We start from the raw sequence: 19,200 nt of genomic DNA, 5'->3' as shown, positions 1-19,200 counted from the left end.
ATGGAGGAAGAGGGCGCGCACCCAAACGATGCACGAGCTGCCGCGCGTAGCCGCGCGTCTCGTCGCGGCGGCGCAGTGTTGCTAGCTTGCCATGTTCAAGGCAGTCTAGCCTTCGCTTAACGGCCACGTTAAGCAATGTGTTACATATTGCAAGAAAACGCAATGATTTTAGCTTAAAATTTGTTTTTATATTTCAGAAACATATTTTACGACTCCTTGTGGGTCATTCAGCTCAACTGCGACTTAATATGAGTATTGTGAGCCCGGCGAAATCTGCAGCAGCATCGGCATAGCATCACTCGTGTGCTACGCGCCTCGCGTGTTGTACGGTGTGTCAGACTTCGAACTGCGCTGCAAGCTTTCGACCTTTGTGCTAACTGTTCAATCATGAGACCGTTGTCTAGAAAAAAGAAAGTGTTGCTTGTCATGAAAATGATGACGTTGCTGCTAATGCTGAAGAGGAGGCGACGTCGGTACCAGCGGCAACCGCGACGATGGTGGGTTCGGCCCGTGTTTGCAGCACGCAAGCAAGAAGGACTTTACTACACAGCAGTAAGTAACTTTGTTCTTTTTCCCTGTGAAGCAAACAAGCCAGGCAATTAGCTGCCGAATACACATGCACATGCTTGACACCGAAGTCGTTGCTACAATGTCGGTCGGAATGATGAAAAATGGGTCCGTGATAGGCTCAGCGCCATACAGTTGTGTAATCTGGTTTTTTAGAGGAAATTTGGACGAGTACTAAGTGTCAACAACGTAGCATTATTCAGTAATCTTTGCTGGCACTTCCGATAATCCGAAGGGGCTAAGGGGCATCGAGGACGGAACCCGGACTGGTCCGTAGGTTGCGGACTCGCCGAGCCCTAGTGGTGCTGGGGATATCAACTGTCCTCTCTCGCCGATTCTGGCACGCTCCAGACATCGTGAAAGGTCTTGTGTAGTGACTTTTCTCTTAAGTGCCGCACGAGAATGAAGGAGTTGTGAGACTTTAGAAATATGTCACCAAAACATTGTGGGACATACTTGTATGGCGTACTTAATGACATACTTGCTGCACAGACATGGGCACCAGCCTGGAAAACCTGTTCACAGCTAATTTTTTTTTTCCTTTGACAGATGCGCCGTATGCGTGAAGGCGACCACGCCTTCTTCTTCAAGTTTTACCGTATGACGCCTCAGATGTTTGATACATTGCTGACATTTGTTGTAACAGACCTAACTTGTCAGAACTTCATAAGAGAACCCTTGGAGCCAGCTGAACGGCTGGCAATAGCATTAAGGTACGTATGTATTCAGTTCTTCGTATGTAGTGCTTTCACTAGCGGGTAGTGCCTGTGTTGTGCTATCAATTAGCGTTCTACAAATGGAGACCTTGTGGGACTAGTTTCATACTTACTAATGGGCTGTTTGCTGCACAAAACTGGGCATATGAGGCAAAGAAACTTGGGTACAAGTCTTTCTGTGTTGTCTTTTCGTTTTCTTTTTTCAGTTATGCGTAGCATAGCATCTAATTTAATTCTCACAACTTTTCCTGTACTGAGCTTATAACACCTGCAAGCTATTATGACAAGCAGTGCTAGGTGAGGCCCGTCTAACTTGGGAATTTTTGCTCGAACTTGCTTGCCTTGGCATTATAAGTAAAAAAGAAAGGAGCCACCGGAACGGCATAGAATGTGGAAGGTTAAGATACATGTGTAAGAAGACATTAAAATGTGGTATCAATTTTTGAAGAAAAAATTACTCAACTAGCAGTACCATATTAGACTATACTAGGCACTTTTACAAGAGCACTTTTGTTCTTTGTTCACGAAAGAAAGTGGCACCTAAAGATTGTAATGGTAGCAGCACTTCAAAAAAGAAACATTCTTAATTATTGTGGTAATAAATGGAACTAAATATTCAAAAACATGTTTTGGGATTTTGTTTCTCTGTGTTACAGTTACCTGGCATCAGGCCAAGACATCTGTAATGTCGCACTTGCATATCGTGTTGGCATTGAAACTGCACGAATGTGCATACACGTCACATGTCGGTCCCTCTGGGCACGACTAAAGGATCACTATATGAAGGTAAGCGAATGCTTTCATAATGCGTCTGAGATGTGCTGCTTGTGTGCTTCACCAAAACACGGGCAGAATATTTTTAAGTTTCCCGGGATTTTTAAATGTCGCCTGGTGTAGATAACATAATTCTAGTGCTTGAGCTGGATTATTGAGAGGCGGACATTACTTGCATGAGAAGTCAAAATTGGCTATTCAACTTCTCAGTTAATTAATTTACGCCACATATGGCAATTTACTAATTGTCTCTGGTGAGTTTGGAAGGTGTGTACACGTTAAATTAATTTTCAGAATGAGACCAGTTTAGAGATATATGTCTCGTCAAACTCGCCGTAAGATTGCACTCTTCCACGCAAAAGTAACAAACTCCGATGTATTTCGTCCCACACTTTGGAAATAATTTCTCGAAACTGGTGTCATCCGAGTGATTAACTTTAAAAAGATATGTCTTAAAATCACCAGCACATTTCAGAAATTGCAATATGTGCCGTAAAGTTAGGAAGTTAACTTGCAAGTTTTTCTTAATAAGTTGAATATCTGTTTTCATGCTAGTAACGTCTGCCTCTTCGAATAATCCAGCCTAAGGACAAGAATTCTTCTATCTTTCACAGACGATATTTAAAAATTCTGGAACACTTAAAATGATCACCCCGTACACATACTCAGCTATGCACCGCAATGTGCGTTGCTACACATGACTACATTTCCGCGAAGCCCGTGCACATAGTCTCTAATTAAAAGCTTCGATCCGTAGTAAATTTTGCTGTCTACACTGTGATCCATTGAATTGGAAGCATTGCGCTTTACCAGAGCAGAAACTCCCCTTTGTCGTGAAACCCCTGCCCCGTAAACTTTTGTGGGTGACTGTTCTGTTTAGAAATCATGCAGATGTTGTTCGAGGGCTGCAAGTATGACCGTGAACCTTTTTCTAGACGACATTGGCTCCTGCAGCCTCATTGTCTGCCCCGTAGAATTTTTAATTGGCGACTATCCAGTGCGAAACCATATATCTTTATTATGTCAGTATTTATCTTCATTGCCTTTCCTCTCTTCATGGTGCTCACTGGCACAATTTGTTATTTTTGCTTTGTTGATAAAGAAACTGCGAATTGCGAATTCACTGCCCTTGCATCCACTGAGTGGCTTGTAAGAGTGAGTACGCCTGTCACCACCATGCTTTTTCATGAATGGTAACTTAGAAAAGTGCTCACATTAATTTTTTTGCTTGGCCCCTGCACAAAAAATTTCTCGAAACTGTTTCTTCTGAATATGACTTGTAAGCAACTTTGCCGTATTCCCCTCAAATCATTCCCATGTATCATTCGAACTTTTGAGATCATATTTCAAAACAGCATCCCATATTTGCAGACATCAAATCAGCTACTGTGTGGTGTAGTGGAGCACTGATGATTCTGTGCAACTCTTTTAGGTACCCAGCAGAGCTGAGTGGGAGAAGATAGCCCAGGGCTTTTCGATGCGATGGCAGTTCCCGAACTGCCTAGGTGCTGTGGACGGCAAACATGTTGCCATTGTTAGCCCTCCTAACTCTGGCAGCGTCTACTTCAACTACAAGGTAGCATTACCTTTGTTTACTTGCATTTGACCAGATGAGCACATTACTCAGATCACCTGGTAATATTGGTATTTGCACGGGTGGAGAGGCACTTTCAAATACTCAGTGCCAAAGCAGAACAAATGACTCATAAATGTCATTTATTAAAAAGTAATGGTTCAGCAGAATCCTGTTAAGCTTTTGGCCTTATTTTCTATTTTATTCCCCGAATTTTATTATGTTTACATCATACCCATAGCGCCTCATGGCATTATAGCGGGGGGGGGGGGGGCGAAGAGAACAAACATTACAAAGCATACAGGGTGGTAGCAAGCACGAACAGCAAGAACAAAAAAACAAATCGCATGCATATAACAGTGGACATCTACACAATCAATCAAGAAAGGTGAACATATTCTAGTGCATTATTAAAAATGTACAAAAGCTTGCTATATACCAATGGCAATGAACACAAATAAATCACAAGATATAATCTCATATATACAGTAGGGATCACGGGGAGCAGCATGACTGCTCGATGCCTCAGAATTATTTGACAGGTGCAAAAAAGACTTTAAAAAAGTGCGAAAAGATGTTAGCTGTGAGAGCTTAACAAGTTACTTCTCTAGAATTGATTCTTGGCATCAGGTGACTAAGGACGTTTAACAATTTCAAGTGCTTGTATTAGTGCTACTGCCAGAGACCATTTAACAACTGTGATTACTTTCAAGTCGCTCAATAAACTTTCTATTACTTTGTACATGCCATAAGCGTTTACTGTCATGCAGACAACAATCACAACGACAGGAGAATGGATGCACTTGGTGTGAGATGTTTTTACTTCCTCAGTCATACATTACGATGAAATTTTACACAAACTGTTCTACCGGGATTCTAGGCTTCACATTATGGGCAGCTGCTTTTGCACTTCAATGAGATATACCGATATTGCGCTTATTCAGAGTGGTGCAGCTGTCACAATTATTGCACTGGTATTGATTCTGTGCTTTGTGCTCATAATTGCAGGGCACATTCTCTGTGGTCCTAATGGCTGTGGTCGACAGTGACTGCAAGTACACCCTCATCGATGTGGGAGCCGAGGGTCGCCTCAGTGATGGTGGCACATTCAAAAACTCTGAGTTTGGACGTGCCCTCACTCAAGGAGACTTGGATATACCATCACTGAATTGGCTTCCTGGCTCTGCAACAAATGCACCATATGCCTTCGTAGGCGACGAGGCTTTTCAGCTGAGAGAGGATTTTCTTCGTCCTTATCCAGCCAGGCAGCTTGATGATGAAAGACGGGTCTTCAACTATAGGCTAAGCCGAGCAAGGTATTTGGCATTCAATCCCTCATGTCACTATTACATGTAGCAGGCAAAGTAAGCAACATACAAGACCGATTATCTTAGTTTGTGGAGACCACCCTTGCAGTTATTGCAGTAATCAATTCTAAAAATTATGGAAGGTTTTTTTGCATTCCACTGTATTCATTATAATTTTGCAGGATTTGAGAGACAGTAGAAAGATAACTGAAACTTGTGCTAGTTGGCATAATTTTATCATCCACAATTGTCCTGAAGCAAGCAAACTTTACAGCCCTGCCGCTTCATGTCGCGGTCGAATGCCACCATGCACTCTGTGAAAATAGCTCGAGTCATCCATGACTTGTTGTTCGCCTTGTACTGCACAGGTAGGCTATGGGATCCATTGAAACAGCGCGGATTGGCACTTTTTCCAAGGACTAATGGCAGACGCTTGTCAGAGCCATCCATGTTTGTGCAAAGCAGCACGGTCACACATTTTTTGCTGTGTTCGCTGCCGTGACAGCGCTGCCCCTTGAAGTCGAGCGTCCTAGCCAGCAACATCTCGTAGAATAACCCGGTCTCATCGGCGTTGTCGATGTCTGCCAGCACGAAGTTGCTTAAGATGCCAGCCACGTTGCTCACCTTCCAAGCAGTTGCTCCCAAGCCGTAAGCGGAAGAATCGTAACTAAGTCCGAGTGGCTTTGTGACATCTTAGAAGGCTAATACTTCACTGTTGAGAATCATTTACTTAGTTGTTTCGAAGGCCTTCTTGCACTGTTGCGTCCATTTAAACTTGTGATCTTATTGAAGAAGCTGATAAAGAGGGGCTACCACAGTTGACAAATGCCGCAAAAACTTGCCATAGAAGTTTAGAAGACCCAAGTAAGCCCTCACTTTGATGTTGCTGGGCTCTGGGGCATCTCGTACTGCTTTTATCTTTTCAGCGGAGGGATCGATGCCCTCTTTCAAAACCTTGTAGCCTTGGCAGACTACTGAATCACGAAAAAACTTGCATTTTTCCTCTTTCAGCGTTATGTTGTGCTCGCTAAGTCTCTTGAGAACGCTTGTGGTAGTTGTGTAGAAATCTTCTGCGCTGTTACCGTTGATGATGATGTCGTCTATATAGCACCCGACATTGGGAATTCCTTGTAGAACTCTATCCATCATGGCCTGAAATATAGCTGGTGTGCTCGCAATCCCAAATGGAAGCCTTTGAATTTTGTACAAGCCTTGATGTATATTTATCTTGAGCAGTGGCTTAGAATCTTCACTAAGAGGCACTTGCTGGTACGCAGAAGACAAATCCAGCACACAACATACCTTACCACCGGCTAGCATCGAGTATAAATCCTCAGGAAGCGGGAGCGGGTAACAATCGGTCTTTAGCACTTGATTGATTGTTACTTTGTAGTCACTGCAAATTCTGATTCTGCCACCACGCTTCGAAACCAGTACAATGGGAGTCACCCACTTGCTGGTGGTACCTTTTCTTAAGACGCCTTGACTTTAAGCTTCCGAAGTTCCTCGCTGACTATTTCTTTAGTAGCCAAAGGCCTGGCTTTGCAACACACAGGCGTACAGTTTGGTTCTGTGGATATTTTGGCTTATAAATTCGAAACTACTCCCGCCTGGTGTTGTGCGGAAAACTTCCAGAAATATTTCGCGCAGAGAATTGACACCAGCGTTTTCTGTGGCACCACTGACGGTTTTCCAATCAAGTTGCAACTTTTCTAGCCAATCCTGGCCTAGAAGTGTAGGCATAGCCTTACCCTGGTCCTCTGCTATATGCAATGGAAGCTCAGTTATGCAGCCATTATGCTCAACGGTTACGGTCGCCTTTCCTTGCAGCTTTACAGGCTCACCTGTATACGTTTTCAGAACTGACCTTGGCTTGCATTCAGTCCGCGGAAACCATTCTCTGAAAACACTTTCAGGCATCAACGCGACAGCTGCACCCGTATCCAAAAGCATAGAAACTGGCTTCCCTTCAATCTGCACGGAAACTTTGTAGCCTCGCTTTCCATCTCACGCGCATAGTAACACGTGAAATGTCTCTGAATCATCCACTTCTTCGTCTGTCGCTTCAGCATAGTTGACTGGACGACTTTTTCGCTCTCGGCGGATCGTTTGCAGGTGCCCAGTCTTTGCACATGAACGGCACTTCGCGTTGCGGTACCAGCACCTGTCTGAATTGTGCCCTTTCCCGCAGCTTTAACAAACGGTCTGCTTGTGCCCCCTTCTTTTTTTACGCCCCAACGGCCTGGCTTTCGTTTCCGCTTTCCCTCGTTTACCACCCTTATGTCAGTCGAGCGTTCAGCCTGGCAATGCAGCTCCTTTGTTTGCCTTGCAGCAAGTTCTTTTTCGAGCGCAATCTTTCATGCCATTTCAAAGGTTAAACCTTCTGTTGCGAACAATATCCTTCAAGTCTCTTGGTCGCGTAATCCTACCACTAGTCGATCCCTCAAGGCATCATTCAGAAACGCCTTGAACTCTCAATTACGCTCTAGACGTTTAAGCTCCGTCATGAAGTCTTCGAAGCATTCTCCTTCCTGCTGCGTGTGCTTGTTGAACTTGCAATGCTAGACTATTACTGAATACTCTGGGCTGAAGTGTTGTTCTAGTACAATATTTCCGAGAAGGTCTTGTCATTAGGGCTGTCACGAACTAAAATTTTCTTCAGCTCTCTCTGCACTGTGCTGCCTATTACGCTCAAGAACAACCTCAACTTCTTTGTCTCCTGAACCTCGTTAAGTGCCACAAAATTTTCAAACCTCTCGAAATACGACTTGATATCCTCGCTTCTTGGGTTAAACTCTGGCATGCTTCCGAAACGTTGCGAAGCTACAGGGATTGCCATTTTTAAATGTTTGCCTTCGGATGGTGGCCCAGCCGTCCGTTGCGCCGCAACAGCTGCGCCGGTGCTTGGTTCAGAATCGTAGCATCATCCCATCTTTGTGGCCAAGGAAAGACCACGACGCAGGAAGCCAGGGCAGGAACGAATGTGCTTTATTCGAGAGCACCTCTGCTTCTATAGCATTGACAGTCCTACGTCATAGGCATGTGCTGAACTGATAACTGATACCACAATGGTGAAACTACAATCACGGCATTTCTTCACGTGAATCAGTTCTCTTTTGCCAATAACAATTGTTTCGGTTTCGATTTTGACCGTTAAAATTTCGGTGAAGCGGAAAGTTCCCCAAAAATGACTCATTGTGCAGAGAAACTTAGGGCATTCATTTCTATGAAATACTGACGGGGAATTAAGAATTATTCGTTGTAGCGGTATTCGTTGTGGCGGGATTCAACTGTATTTGTATTCTTTAAAATTGGCATTCAAGGTGTTTCAATTTTCTCCCAGGCGCTGTGCAGAGAACGCATTTGGGATAACGGCGGCCAGATGGAGAATTCTGCTACGTACCATCCACTTGAAACCGAAGAATGTGGACTTCGTTATCAAGGCTGCTTGTATTCTGCACAATTTTCTCACTGTCCACAACCCACAGTCACACAAGTTCACCGATACAGAGGACAGCTTTGGTAACCTCGTCGCAGGACAGTGGCGACAAGGTGTCCAACAAGCATCGGGAAACAACTCGGAACCCCACTTCTTCCCGATAAAGGCAACACATTGCAGGAACTACCTTGGTAATGCGGCAACCAGCAGGAACCTTTTCGCAGCATACTTTTGTAGCAGTGCTGGGGAGGTTCCTTGGCAATGGAATCTCCCTGGGGTGTCCAAAGAAGCAGTTGTCAAGCGGCTACGGGAGCAGACACATCTAACAATTCAGTAATGGTGAGCTATGAAAGTATCAAGGCTAAAGCCTCATGTCACAGTTTATGGGTTCACAGTAAAGAAATCTATTCGTTACATTTACATCACACCTGCAGGCTCTGTTGTGTTAAGCTTTAAAAAAAAAGCTAGTGCCCCTTCACTTGTCTTGTCACGTAACAACAATGCTTCTGTGTTACGTACACCTCCTTTAACGCTGGGTACCTAGTACTTCCAGGTCATGAACAACATGTGCATTATCAATGTAACATTGCAATCTTGATGGGAATATGTAAGCAGGATAGGCTGATTGTCTGGGGATAACATTTGCCACAAAGGTTGTACATATCTTTAGAGTGACAGAAATAACTCTGGAATCTATTACAAAGATTAGAACAGAAATTAAACATTTGTAGGGATCCACTTGGACATGGTGATGTGCAAGTAATTCTGAAAAGCATATTTTATCCTCTAAGCAAATGATATGGTGATAAACATGAGCAGGTGTATGCATATCTCCAGTACACTGCTAAGAATGTATAACTGATGTCCAATCATTTCCCTACTACAGTCTCCTCACGTCCTCTTGCCTTTGTGCTGAAAATTGCTGCCACAGTGCATCATTGCTAAATGAGAATCATCATCATCATCAGCCATTTTTTATGTCCACTACAGGACGAACCCCTCTCTCGGCATCCTTAATTACTCCTGTCTTGTGCTAGCTGATTTCAGGCTTTGTATTCACATTTCCTAACATCATCACACCCCTAATTTTCTGTCATCCTTGACTGTGTTCCCCTTGGCACACACTCTGTAACTTTCATAGACTGCTGGCTGTATGTTCTACACATTGCATAGCCTGCCTAGCTCCAATTCTTCCTTTAATGTCAACTCGTATAGCGACCCCACCGCCTGCCTTCCTCTTAACATTAGACCTAACTTCGTTCCATCGCTCGTTGTACGGTCCTTCACATCAACTCACGCTGGTTTATGAACCTCCAAGTTTGTATCCCTTGTATTAGGTACCACTAGTATTCAATATTTTCACACTTTTGTTTCAGTGGTAGCAGTAACCTGGCAGTCATGATTTGGTAATGCCTGCCATATGGGCCTTAACGCATTTTTATTCTTCTGTAACTTTTCATGATCAGATTCTTCAGGTATTCATGCAAACATTCTAGAAGCTCACTGCCAATCATGAAATGGAAATGACTTATTCTCTCGGCTGCAAAATGCAAAACTGGTGCACTATGCACTGGGTGGCCATTAAGGAACCCCAGGTGCTCTAAATTAACCTGGAGCCTAGGCATAGCATAGCTAATTCGTTTTGAGAGAGCTATGCTTAAATTCAATAAGCGCTCGCACCTGACATCAAAGCTCCTGCTTTCAGTGGCCTTTCATTTTGCATTAACTCTAGATGGCTGGACAAGGTATACTTATTTTAGAACCTGTGATCAAATATGGTGAATTATTTGTTTTGTTACTTGTATGCAGGAAAACCAGTATATACATGCAGAAACATTGCTTATTGTCCTTCAAAACAATTGCATCCCACGATACTTCACTTTTAAGAATGCTTATATAGATATCCCACACTTTGGGCTGTGTCTGTACAACATATCCGCTTCACAGTGAGAGGAAGATTTAAGTGAGGAAAATCAGCGAATGTAGCCTGAAGCAAGTCCGCTAGCCTGCTATCTGTTAAGGGGGAACGAGATGTGTGCACGCCAGCAAATGCATTGAAAACTTCTGATAAAATACTACTTGCTCTTAGAATGGCTGTCAATGCTTAAATGTAATTGTAGCGTTGTAGAAACATTGGTTAATCCTTCTTTCATAGGAATCACTCATAACATGAAAGTGAAACATGTCTTACGACATTTGCCCATGAACTTCACTGCCTTTCTGCTGCACTTAACAGCATTGTTAATTGGCGCCATTCAAGGCGAAGCAGTATACGGCAATCGAACGTTAAAGGGAATCCATGCGACGAAACTGCGTTGTTACCACAGACAGTATGAGCACAATGCTGAGAGAATATCAAAATAGTGCCATCTCCTGGGGGGCTAGAAAACAAGCCTTGTCTTTTCAAGACATTTCTGTGATGATCGTACATGCTAGAATTCTTGGTGAAGACCAGTAAAACATTTTTCATGTTAAGAAAAGTGCAACAGACCCTTCATCACTCCGAATATTTCTTTATTAGTTGCAGCAACTCGATCTGAAAGTCGAGTTGCCGTTCCTCTGGCACTTTCTTCAAGAATTTTCCTATATTCATAGCCATATGATAGTATTCATCCTCTAAAGGGCAAGCCTTAAGGGTCTTGGACAGTTCGCCCATTTCAGTCACAAGGGCGTCCTCACTGGGCCTTCTCTTCTTTTTTTTTTGCAGTCTTTGGCTAGCGGCTCCCTGGTGACTTGGGGCAGCCGCTCCTTGTGCCGTAGACGTCGAGGCTGGGGATGATGCTGAGGCTGGCGCTGGGGATGATGCTGAGGCTGGCGCTGGGGATGACGTCGAGGCTGACGAGACCTGGGACGCTGATACCAGGCCTGACAGATCAGAAAAATCTGATTGTTCATCCAAATCCTGGTCTTCAAATTGGGCAATGCCCATTAAAAGCCTTTCTGCACTACTGTGCTGCTGGTTCCCCCCTAGTGGCTCACTTGTGTCCAGCTGCTGGCTCGCCTCCTCTCTCGGGCTTGCAGGCACTACATAATTGCCTGAAGTGCTGCACATAAGAAAAAGTGCATGTTTTCTATGTTGTGACGTTTTGTAACATTGCAATAAAACAAAGTGAAACCATTTCAGTGTTTTTCTTGCTCTTCATTATTGTTATAGCCTCACACACTGTAAAACTGTTATGAACAATACTAGCACTTTCATAATGTTAAAGTTGTCATTCACTAATGTGATCCGTATTACCATGCATTGTGCAAAAGAGAAATGCAAAAGAAAAATATAAGTAAAGGTGCATCAAAATATTTTCGTGCATGTCAGTGTATCTGTAAAAGAAAATATATATTCCTTGTAAAGTGTCTAATCGCAGTAAAAATGCCATAGTAGAAGTAACTTATATATATGTCAGCAATTTGGCAAGCATACATGAAACATAGCCATGCACATCATATTCATGATTTAAGGTAATTACTATGATCGAAGCGGCACCACATGCTATAACATGGAGATGTGAAAACCCTTACCATTAGTTGTTCACAAGTGAAATTGCACTGTGATAACTCCGAAAACTATACAATTCACAGCCTAGGCATGTGGTATTTACAATGAAGGCCACCTGTATATTACAGCTTGCTTGCATAAACGTTGAATTGCCAATTTTCCCCCTCATTTTGTTTACTTCGGTGAGCAGGCGTGGGTATCAGCATAGCCAAAAAATACGGATGTAGTAACACCGAGCACAAGCCCCTCCCCACCACTCCCCTACCCTGATTAATTGCCGGACCCTGTTCCCCTCGTAATTCCTGGCTGCACCACTGGTGCATACCCAAGCACAGGATGGCCCCCTTCCTTTGTACGCGCCTCCAACGCAAAAACCACTTATTGCACACTGAAATTTGTTACATTTAAATGCCCATTACCATCGTTCATGGCAGTAGGCTTAGCCAAGTATATCTCAAAATTATTAGCCGGTAAAAGGCTTACTATCTCGCTCTACGATGAGGTTAATTGCCCATTCGGAAGAAACAAGCACCTCATCTCACTGACATAGATGTAATCAAGGTGGGTTTCCTTTGGCCAGCAAAATGTTCGCAACAACAATAATGTCAAGCTTACGGTCTCGTCACCATGGTGTCCTTTAAAAACAGCAACAGTTCAAAATAGGGCCATGCTGTGTCGACCGACTCGACATCGTCGGCGCCGGCGCCGCTCCTTTGTGTTTTTATGCGGCCGTTGAAGATGCGGCGAAACTTATCACGGAGAGACTTCCATCTCTTCTGCACCAACTCCAGTCCCACTGCGCAGAGAAATGCAAGACTGCTTAGTAAACGATTATTCACGTGGAAGCTGCAAAATCTCGTGCTTACCTTGGATGTTGATATCTGGCAGGACGGCGGCCGTCACTTCAGTCCACAGTGCCGCTTTGAGGTTGCGGTCCTTATGTTGCTTATGAGAGGCCATCCACAGTGGTTGGCGACATTGCACTTCGGCTATTAACGTTTCATTATTAATACAGCCATCACGGCTGAAAATTTCCGTACCTGCCATGAAGACCGATCTCAACACGCACAGCCAACAAGGAGGTACTGAAGGAGCTTGCCCGGGCTTGCCTGAACGTCGCGCGAAGAGTCGTTCGGAAGTGACGTTGGCTCGCCGTGGTCATGTGAGGTGCGTCATGCTACTGACGCGAGCGGCAGCTTCCGGCGCGGGCGCAAAAATTCTAGCGGTTGTAGGTCTCCACGCCGCCGCGCGCCTACACGCGAAACAGCCTCCGCGCCTGACGCCGTACGCGCCCAGGCGTGGTGCGGCGCGTGCGAGCGCATTGGAACGCGTACGTCTGGTTGAGCCTTAAGAAGGAAACTTGCGGAAATCCGCTAGAAAAGATGCTTCTGCCGCACGATATTTAACCACGTGCAACAATCCGACATGTTATTGGTTTGCCGTAGTGGTTACAGATGGCGCCGTCATTAGGTTGTATTGACATCGCGAGCTGCCTGTGTGAGACCCTAAGCTAGGCCTTTATCCGTCAATATTCAGCATCAATCTGAACATGTATGCCCAGATAATGCCGGAACTTTGCATCTGAGGTGACATACGACACAGCGAAAGATCACAGCGCGATCCAGTTAATGTGAAGGGGGCGATCAAGTTAGAAAAGGCTACCCTTTGCGCATTAAATATGCCGCATGGTCAGGCGATGTCCTAAATTCGGTCGCATTGAGATGCCCGCGCCGAACCTCGGGAATCATTGGCAAAAACAAAAGCCAGGGGAAGTGTGGAAGCTGAGAATCGAGTATGCTGCAGCAGAAAATGAAAAAAATAAGGAACTTGAGAGGAAAATATTAAGTGCGGCATTGGCATTGATAGCATGTGCTGGCGTATACACAAGCACGCCTACGTGCTTAGTCGTGAGTGGTAGCGTGGCACGGACCTACGGTTTATTTCTCATAATAGCTGCAGCCAATCCTTCAGTTGTCAATGTTATTTGGCCACTCATATTGCTTCTTCTCCCGAGGTAATTGGGACAATTCACGATAGGATCAATTGAGAAGTCCTAATATCCTAGAAGTGCGAGTGCTTACTAGAAAATGAAGACATTTATTTATTATGCAACAAAAGAAGTGAGGCGTGCAGACAGGACACAAGAGTAGAGAAGTGGACAACACGAACGCCGACTATCAACTGAAGGTAGCACTGAGGCGAAAAAAGAAAGACGCAGAACTCATCTGCGCATGCTCGGGAATGGTAACACCACGTGTCAGTCGGGTACACGTGCCGGTCTACGTGAGAGATAACTGTTAAGGCACTTAATCTCTTCCTTATTTAATGTAATCGAAGGCTGACTCACGCACGCACCTCCTCCTTCATAGATATGCCATGCCCCTACCATAAGACGCGTATCTTCATTCTAATGCGTGTAAGATATCGCGTATTCATCTAACTCTGGCGTGGAGTAACAATCTCGGCAATGTAGCGAAATATTAGAAGGCGATCCACCGGTTAACGACCTTTTACGTTCCATTAGCCTCTGATTGATACACCGTCCCGTTTGCCCTACGTAGGACTGGCCACAGCTAAGGGGAATTTTATAAACCACACCCATACGACAGTCAGTAAAACTGTTCTTATTGTGCTTCACTGGACAAATATCTGTTCTTTTTTTTTTCCTTTTACTCACTCCTTTTTATTCTGTACGGCAGCGCATATCTTTCCTAGCTTATTGGGAGCAGTGAAAGCAACATTAACATCATATCTACTAGCCACTTTTTTAAGCCTGTGTGCTACTGAATGAATATACAGAATAGTCACTACTCTTTTTTTTGCTATTACTGCTTTCTGTAATCACGTCCGTCCCTCTCGTAACAGACTTCTTTAGGCGCTCAGCCACAGTGGCCACCGCTACACTAGGATAACCTGCTTCTAATATGCGCCGGACCTGCGCATTAAAACTGGCGCTCATTTTGTGCATGCAGGATCTGGTGAGGGGAGACTTAAGGCGCGACATGGCAATTCTGTTTTTTACTACTTTGGAATGCTTGGATTGAAAGTTTAGCAACGGCTTCGAAGATCTTGGTGAGTACTGCCAACAAACATGATTTCGTGCGAATCAAATTGCTCACTTACGGAGGTAGCAGCGGAATCGAATTCTTCCGTATTGCAGAAAATGAGTTAATCATCAACGTAACGAAATATCTTGATAAAGCAATCAGCTAATGCTTTCGCTATGCAGTTGTCAACCTTACTCAGGTAAATGTTGCTAAGAATAGGGGCAACCTTTGAGCCAATGCAAATGCCTCATTTCTGCAGAAAAACGCCATCTCTCCACCCAATTAGCGTCGACTTCAAGTACATTGAAATAATTTCTAGAAAAGCTCCCGTGGAAACACCGCATCTGTCAATAAAATCCGACTCTTGCACTTGTTCTTTAATGCACTTATTTACAGAATTTAGCAACCCATAATGCGGCAAGGAATAATACAGGTCTACGATATCCATACTAAAAGCTGTGCAATCACCAGGATTTTCCTCTCTGAAATACTGAACTAGTTCCTGAGAATTACGTAAGCAAAAGGGGTCTGAAAAAACTAGTGAAGCTAAGCAGTTCTGTAGGTAACTAGCGACACAAACCTGCCACGTCCCTTTCTCTGACACTATAGCACGAAAAGGAATTTCTTGTTTATGGGTCTTGGCCGAGAAAAACAGTTCTAAGGGGAGGGGTTTAGCTTTCTTGACATTAAAGACAAGCCTATCAAGATTATATCTTGACAAGAGGTCAACCGCACGTTGCTTAACTACCGAAGGCTTGAGTTTTTACTGGCTGTAAGTTCTTTTCTATGGCTGAAATCGCTTTTTCTGAAAACATGTCATCTGGCCTAATTACAAAATAACCTTCCTTGTCAGATATTACTGGTCTAAGTTTATGTTCCACAAGGTAATCAACTAAATATCGGACAGGGTCAGGCGTCTTAAAATGAGGATTTGATTGTTTAATGCAAGGAATGCAATCCGAAATACAGCGTGAGCGTTCTTCTTCCGGGACGAAACTGGTTATGCAGCGCGGTATGCTTAAAACGTCAACGGGTTTTATGTTAGGCTTAAAGCATTGCTTAGGAACGAACGCAAGGGTTCTTCTTTGTTTATCTCTTACTATGGCGTCTCCAAGAACCAGTACCTTATATGATGGTGAATTATTGGAAAGGTGTTTCCTCTTACTTTGTTGAAGCTCCGGAAGTTTCATCTTCCATAGGAAGTCCGCGTGTTGCACCGCTAACTTATTCCCATCGGCGTAGGGGTGGTTCCAATGGCGACCGTCCCCCAGGGCGACGCAAGGGACCCTTAGACACTCGTGGTAGAACCTAACTTGGCGCCACGATTCAGCGGAAAGTATAGCTCCAATCCTCCTGGCATGCCCAGTTGATGGTTGAAGGAAGCCGCACATCATTTGAACTTCCAATGGGACGACACGATTACGACTAAACCACGACATGGTTCTAGCGCGGAACATACTTATCCCAATTAAGGAAGCTAACCAAGCAGGATTGTGCAGATAAGAAGGGGAACATTGAAAATGGCTCAGAGTACTAGAAATGAAGCTTAGAACGACACAAAGCTGAGGTAGGTGGTAAAAATTCATTATGCAAAAAAGAAGTGAGGCGTGCAGACAGGACACACGAGTAGAGAAGTGGACAGCACGAACGCCGACTATCAACTGAAGGGAGCACTGAGGCGAAAAAAGAAAGAAGACGCAAAACTCATCTGCGCAAGCTCAGGAATGGTAACACCACGTGTCAGTCGGGTACACGTGCCGGTCTGCGTGAGAGATAACTGTTAAGGCACATAATCTCTTCCTTATGTAAAGTAATCGAAGGCTGATTCACGCACGCACTTCCACAATTATAGATATGCCTTGCCTCTACCATAAGACGCGTATCTGCATTCTTATGCCTGTACAATATCGCGCATTCATGTGACTCTGGCATGCAGTTACAATCTCGACAATGTAGCGAAAGATTAGAAGGCGATCCACCGGTTAACGACCTTTTATGTTCCATTAGCCACTGATTGATACACCGTCCCGTTTGCCCTACGTAGAACTGGCTACAGCTAAGGCGAATTTTATACGCCACACCCATACGACAGTCAGTAAAACTGTTGTTCTTATTGTGCTTCACTGTACAAATATCTGTTCGATTTTGCCTTTTACTCGCTCCTTGTTATTCTGTACGGCAACGCATATCTTATCTAGCTTATTGGGAGCAGTGAAAGCAACATTACCTCATATCTACTAGCAACTTTTTTAAGCCTGTGCGACACTGATTGAATATACGGAATAGCCACTAAAAAATAAAAAAAAGTAGTAGCGCGCGCTTGGAGGCGAAGTTTATAGAAGACGACGTGTAAACGTGGGAAAGAGGTGGGGGTGAGGTCTGCACGTGACTATTCTTGGAGGCAATCTGCGGTGGTTGCAAACGCTAAGCTACCAGGTGTGACTGATGGCTTCTATAGTGCTGTGTTCTCGAACGGACAATTTGCTCTGAAGTCACAGGCAGCGCTACAGGGAATTCGCAGGCCAATGCTGCTAGTCTGCATTGTCCCAGCGTTGTGACAGCAAGTGTTCGTGCACATCTAGAGAGATCTGTTCATGAATGCACCTACGTGTGTGAGGACGTATTCATTAATTGATTAGGAAACGAAATGTTACAGCAATTACCGCGGCCGATCAAAAAAGAACTTTCCTTGCTTTGCTTAGTTGTCCTTGGCATAAAGCTAAGTGACGCGTGCATGTCTGCTCGCGCACCCATGCTACAGAATGTTGCAGATGATGCATTGGCTTGTATGTTATTTTAACTTCTTCTCAATTCTTGCAAATGTACCGGTCACTTATTTGCAGATCAACTGTATTGCGTATGCGCCACAGTATGAGAATTATGTTCTTCAACAACAGACGGCAATGACAGAAAAGAGATAAGGCCCTATTCGGGACGGTGTCGAATTCAGCTATGTTTTCGAATTTGGCAGTGACGGCATCGTGAACCAATCAGGTAGGCCCACAGCACCCTCCGATTGGCTAAAAATGCCGAAAATTACGAAATTTGACAACATGGCGGAATTCAAGACTGTCCAGAATAGTATCTCCAAGTGGGTGCACGATATGTAGCGGCCGCTTCTTGGTTAATCCCCCATTGTGGGTATGTGCAGTAATATCATTCCCTGTAATGCCCAACGTATCGTATGGGCTGCGCTGTTTTTGATGCGCAGAAAGGATAGCAGAAACAAACGAAACCTAATGTAATGCCCTTATTTCACTTTCTAAATCAAGTTACGTTTCATCTTTAAGTAGCTTAAGAAACAGCCACTAATTGATTAATTAGCACAATAAATAACTTATACCGGAAAATACATTTGTGGGTTCTTCTTTTCCACGAATGCATTCTCGATGGCCAGAATATAGGTAAGCAATTTGTTCGAAAAATCCTTGATAGGCAACTGTGTAATTAGAGACAAAATCAAAACCTGGACACGGCCCTTTGCGAATTCTGTATTGTGGGTACGCGGTATAGAATGGACATTATTATATTTATTATATTTACCTGGCGTTAACCATCAGGAATAGCTAGCTTGTGCTGGCAAGAGAGAAGCTTACGTGAATGCTTACTTTATAAGAAACAGCTTACGATAGAACGTGTTTGCAAAGTCAGTGCAGATTTCACTTTTTTCTTGAACATTATGCAAGATACCATCCATAAGGAGTTCCATTTAACCTCATATGTAACTAGATTTTTTGCAGTCGTAAACACGGGAGGTGTACAATATGATTTTATGATGCCCGTAGGCTTCCACAGTATATAACACACATGTGGTAGTGAGGCACCCAGATGTCAACGTACCACCTGGCGTGAAAACTTCTTCGAGTGTGTCGCACATGTGAGAGTGACGTAACGGGAGCAGTCTGAACCTCCTCAGTGAAAAATGTATATAAATATGATGATTATTATGGCAAAAGTATAAACATATTCTGTACGCTTCGGATTTACCGACGAGCGTGTGACGCAACATGGGCTTACGCAATTTTCATAAGAAAGGAATTTGCGGAAGTCCACTAGAAAGGCTTCTTGTGCCACACGATATTTCGCCACGTGCAATAATCCGACATGTTTGTTTGCCGTAGCGGTTACAGATGGCGCCGTCATTAGGTTGTATTGACATCGCGAGCTGCCTCTATCAACCTTAAGCTAGGCCTTCAACCGTCAATATTCAAAATCAATCTTAACATGTATGCCTAGATACACACCGGAAGCTAGCATCCGAGGTGACACACGGCCCATCGAAAG

At 44.1% G+C, this 19,200-nt stretch overlaps 2 protein-coding genes across 2 annotated transcripts; one reads left to right on the top strand and one right to left on the bottom strand.

Moving 5' to 3' along the window:
* The first annotated feature begins 352 nt into the window (after positions 1-352).
* On the top strand, positions 353-11,494 carry LOC126519744 (uncharacterized). Its single transcript, XM_055065386.2, has 7 exons — positions 353-552; positions 1,117-1,280; positions 1,940-2,069; positions 3,490-3,633; positions 4,639-4,946; positions 8,281-8,715; positions 11,084-11,494. Exons 1-6 carry the CDS (start codon positions 388-390, stop codon positions 8,711-8,713), a joined length of 1,344 nt encoding a protein of 447 aa, XP_054921361.1. The 5' UTR covers positions 353-387; the 3' UTR covers positions 8,714-8,715; positions 11,084-11,494.
* LOC129382045 (uncharacterized) lies at positions 10,870-13,138 on the bottom strand. Its single transcript, XM_055065387.2, has 3 exons — positions 12,736-13,138; positions 12,485-12,665; positions 10,870-11,420 (listed from the first exon to the last, which is right to left on the bottom strand). Exons 1-3 carry the CDS (start codon positions 12,914-12,916, stop codon positions 10,874-10,876), a joined length of 909 nt encoding a protein of 302 aa, XP_054921362.1. The 5' UTR covers positions 12,917-13,138; the 3' UTR covers positions 10,870-10,873.
* Between the last annotated feature and the right edge of the window lie 6,062 nt (positions 13,139-19,200).

Source organism: Dermacentor andersoni, chromosome 3 (genome assembly GCF_023375885.2).
Source record: "Dermacentor andersoni chromosome 3, qqDerAnde1_hic_scaffold, whole genome shotgun sequence".
NCBI classification, from domain to species: domain Eukaryota; kingdom Metazoa; phylum Arthropoda; class Arachnida; order Ixodida; family Ixodidae; genus Dermacentor; species Dermacentor andersoni.
The sequence above is the reverse complement of the archived record's forward strand: the minus strand, read 5'-3'. Positions and strand labels throughout refer to the sequence as shown.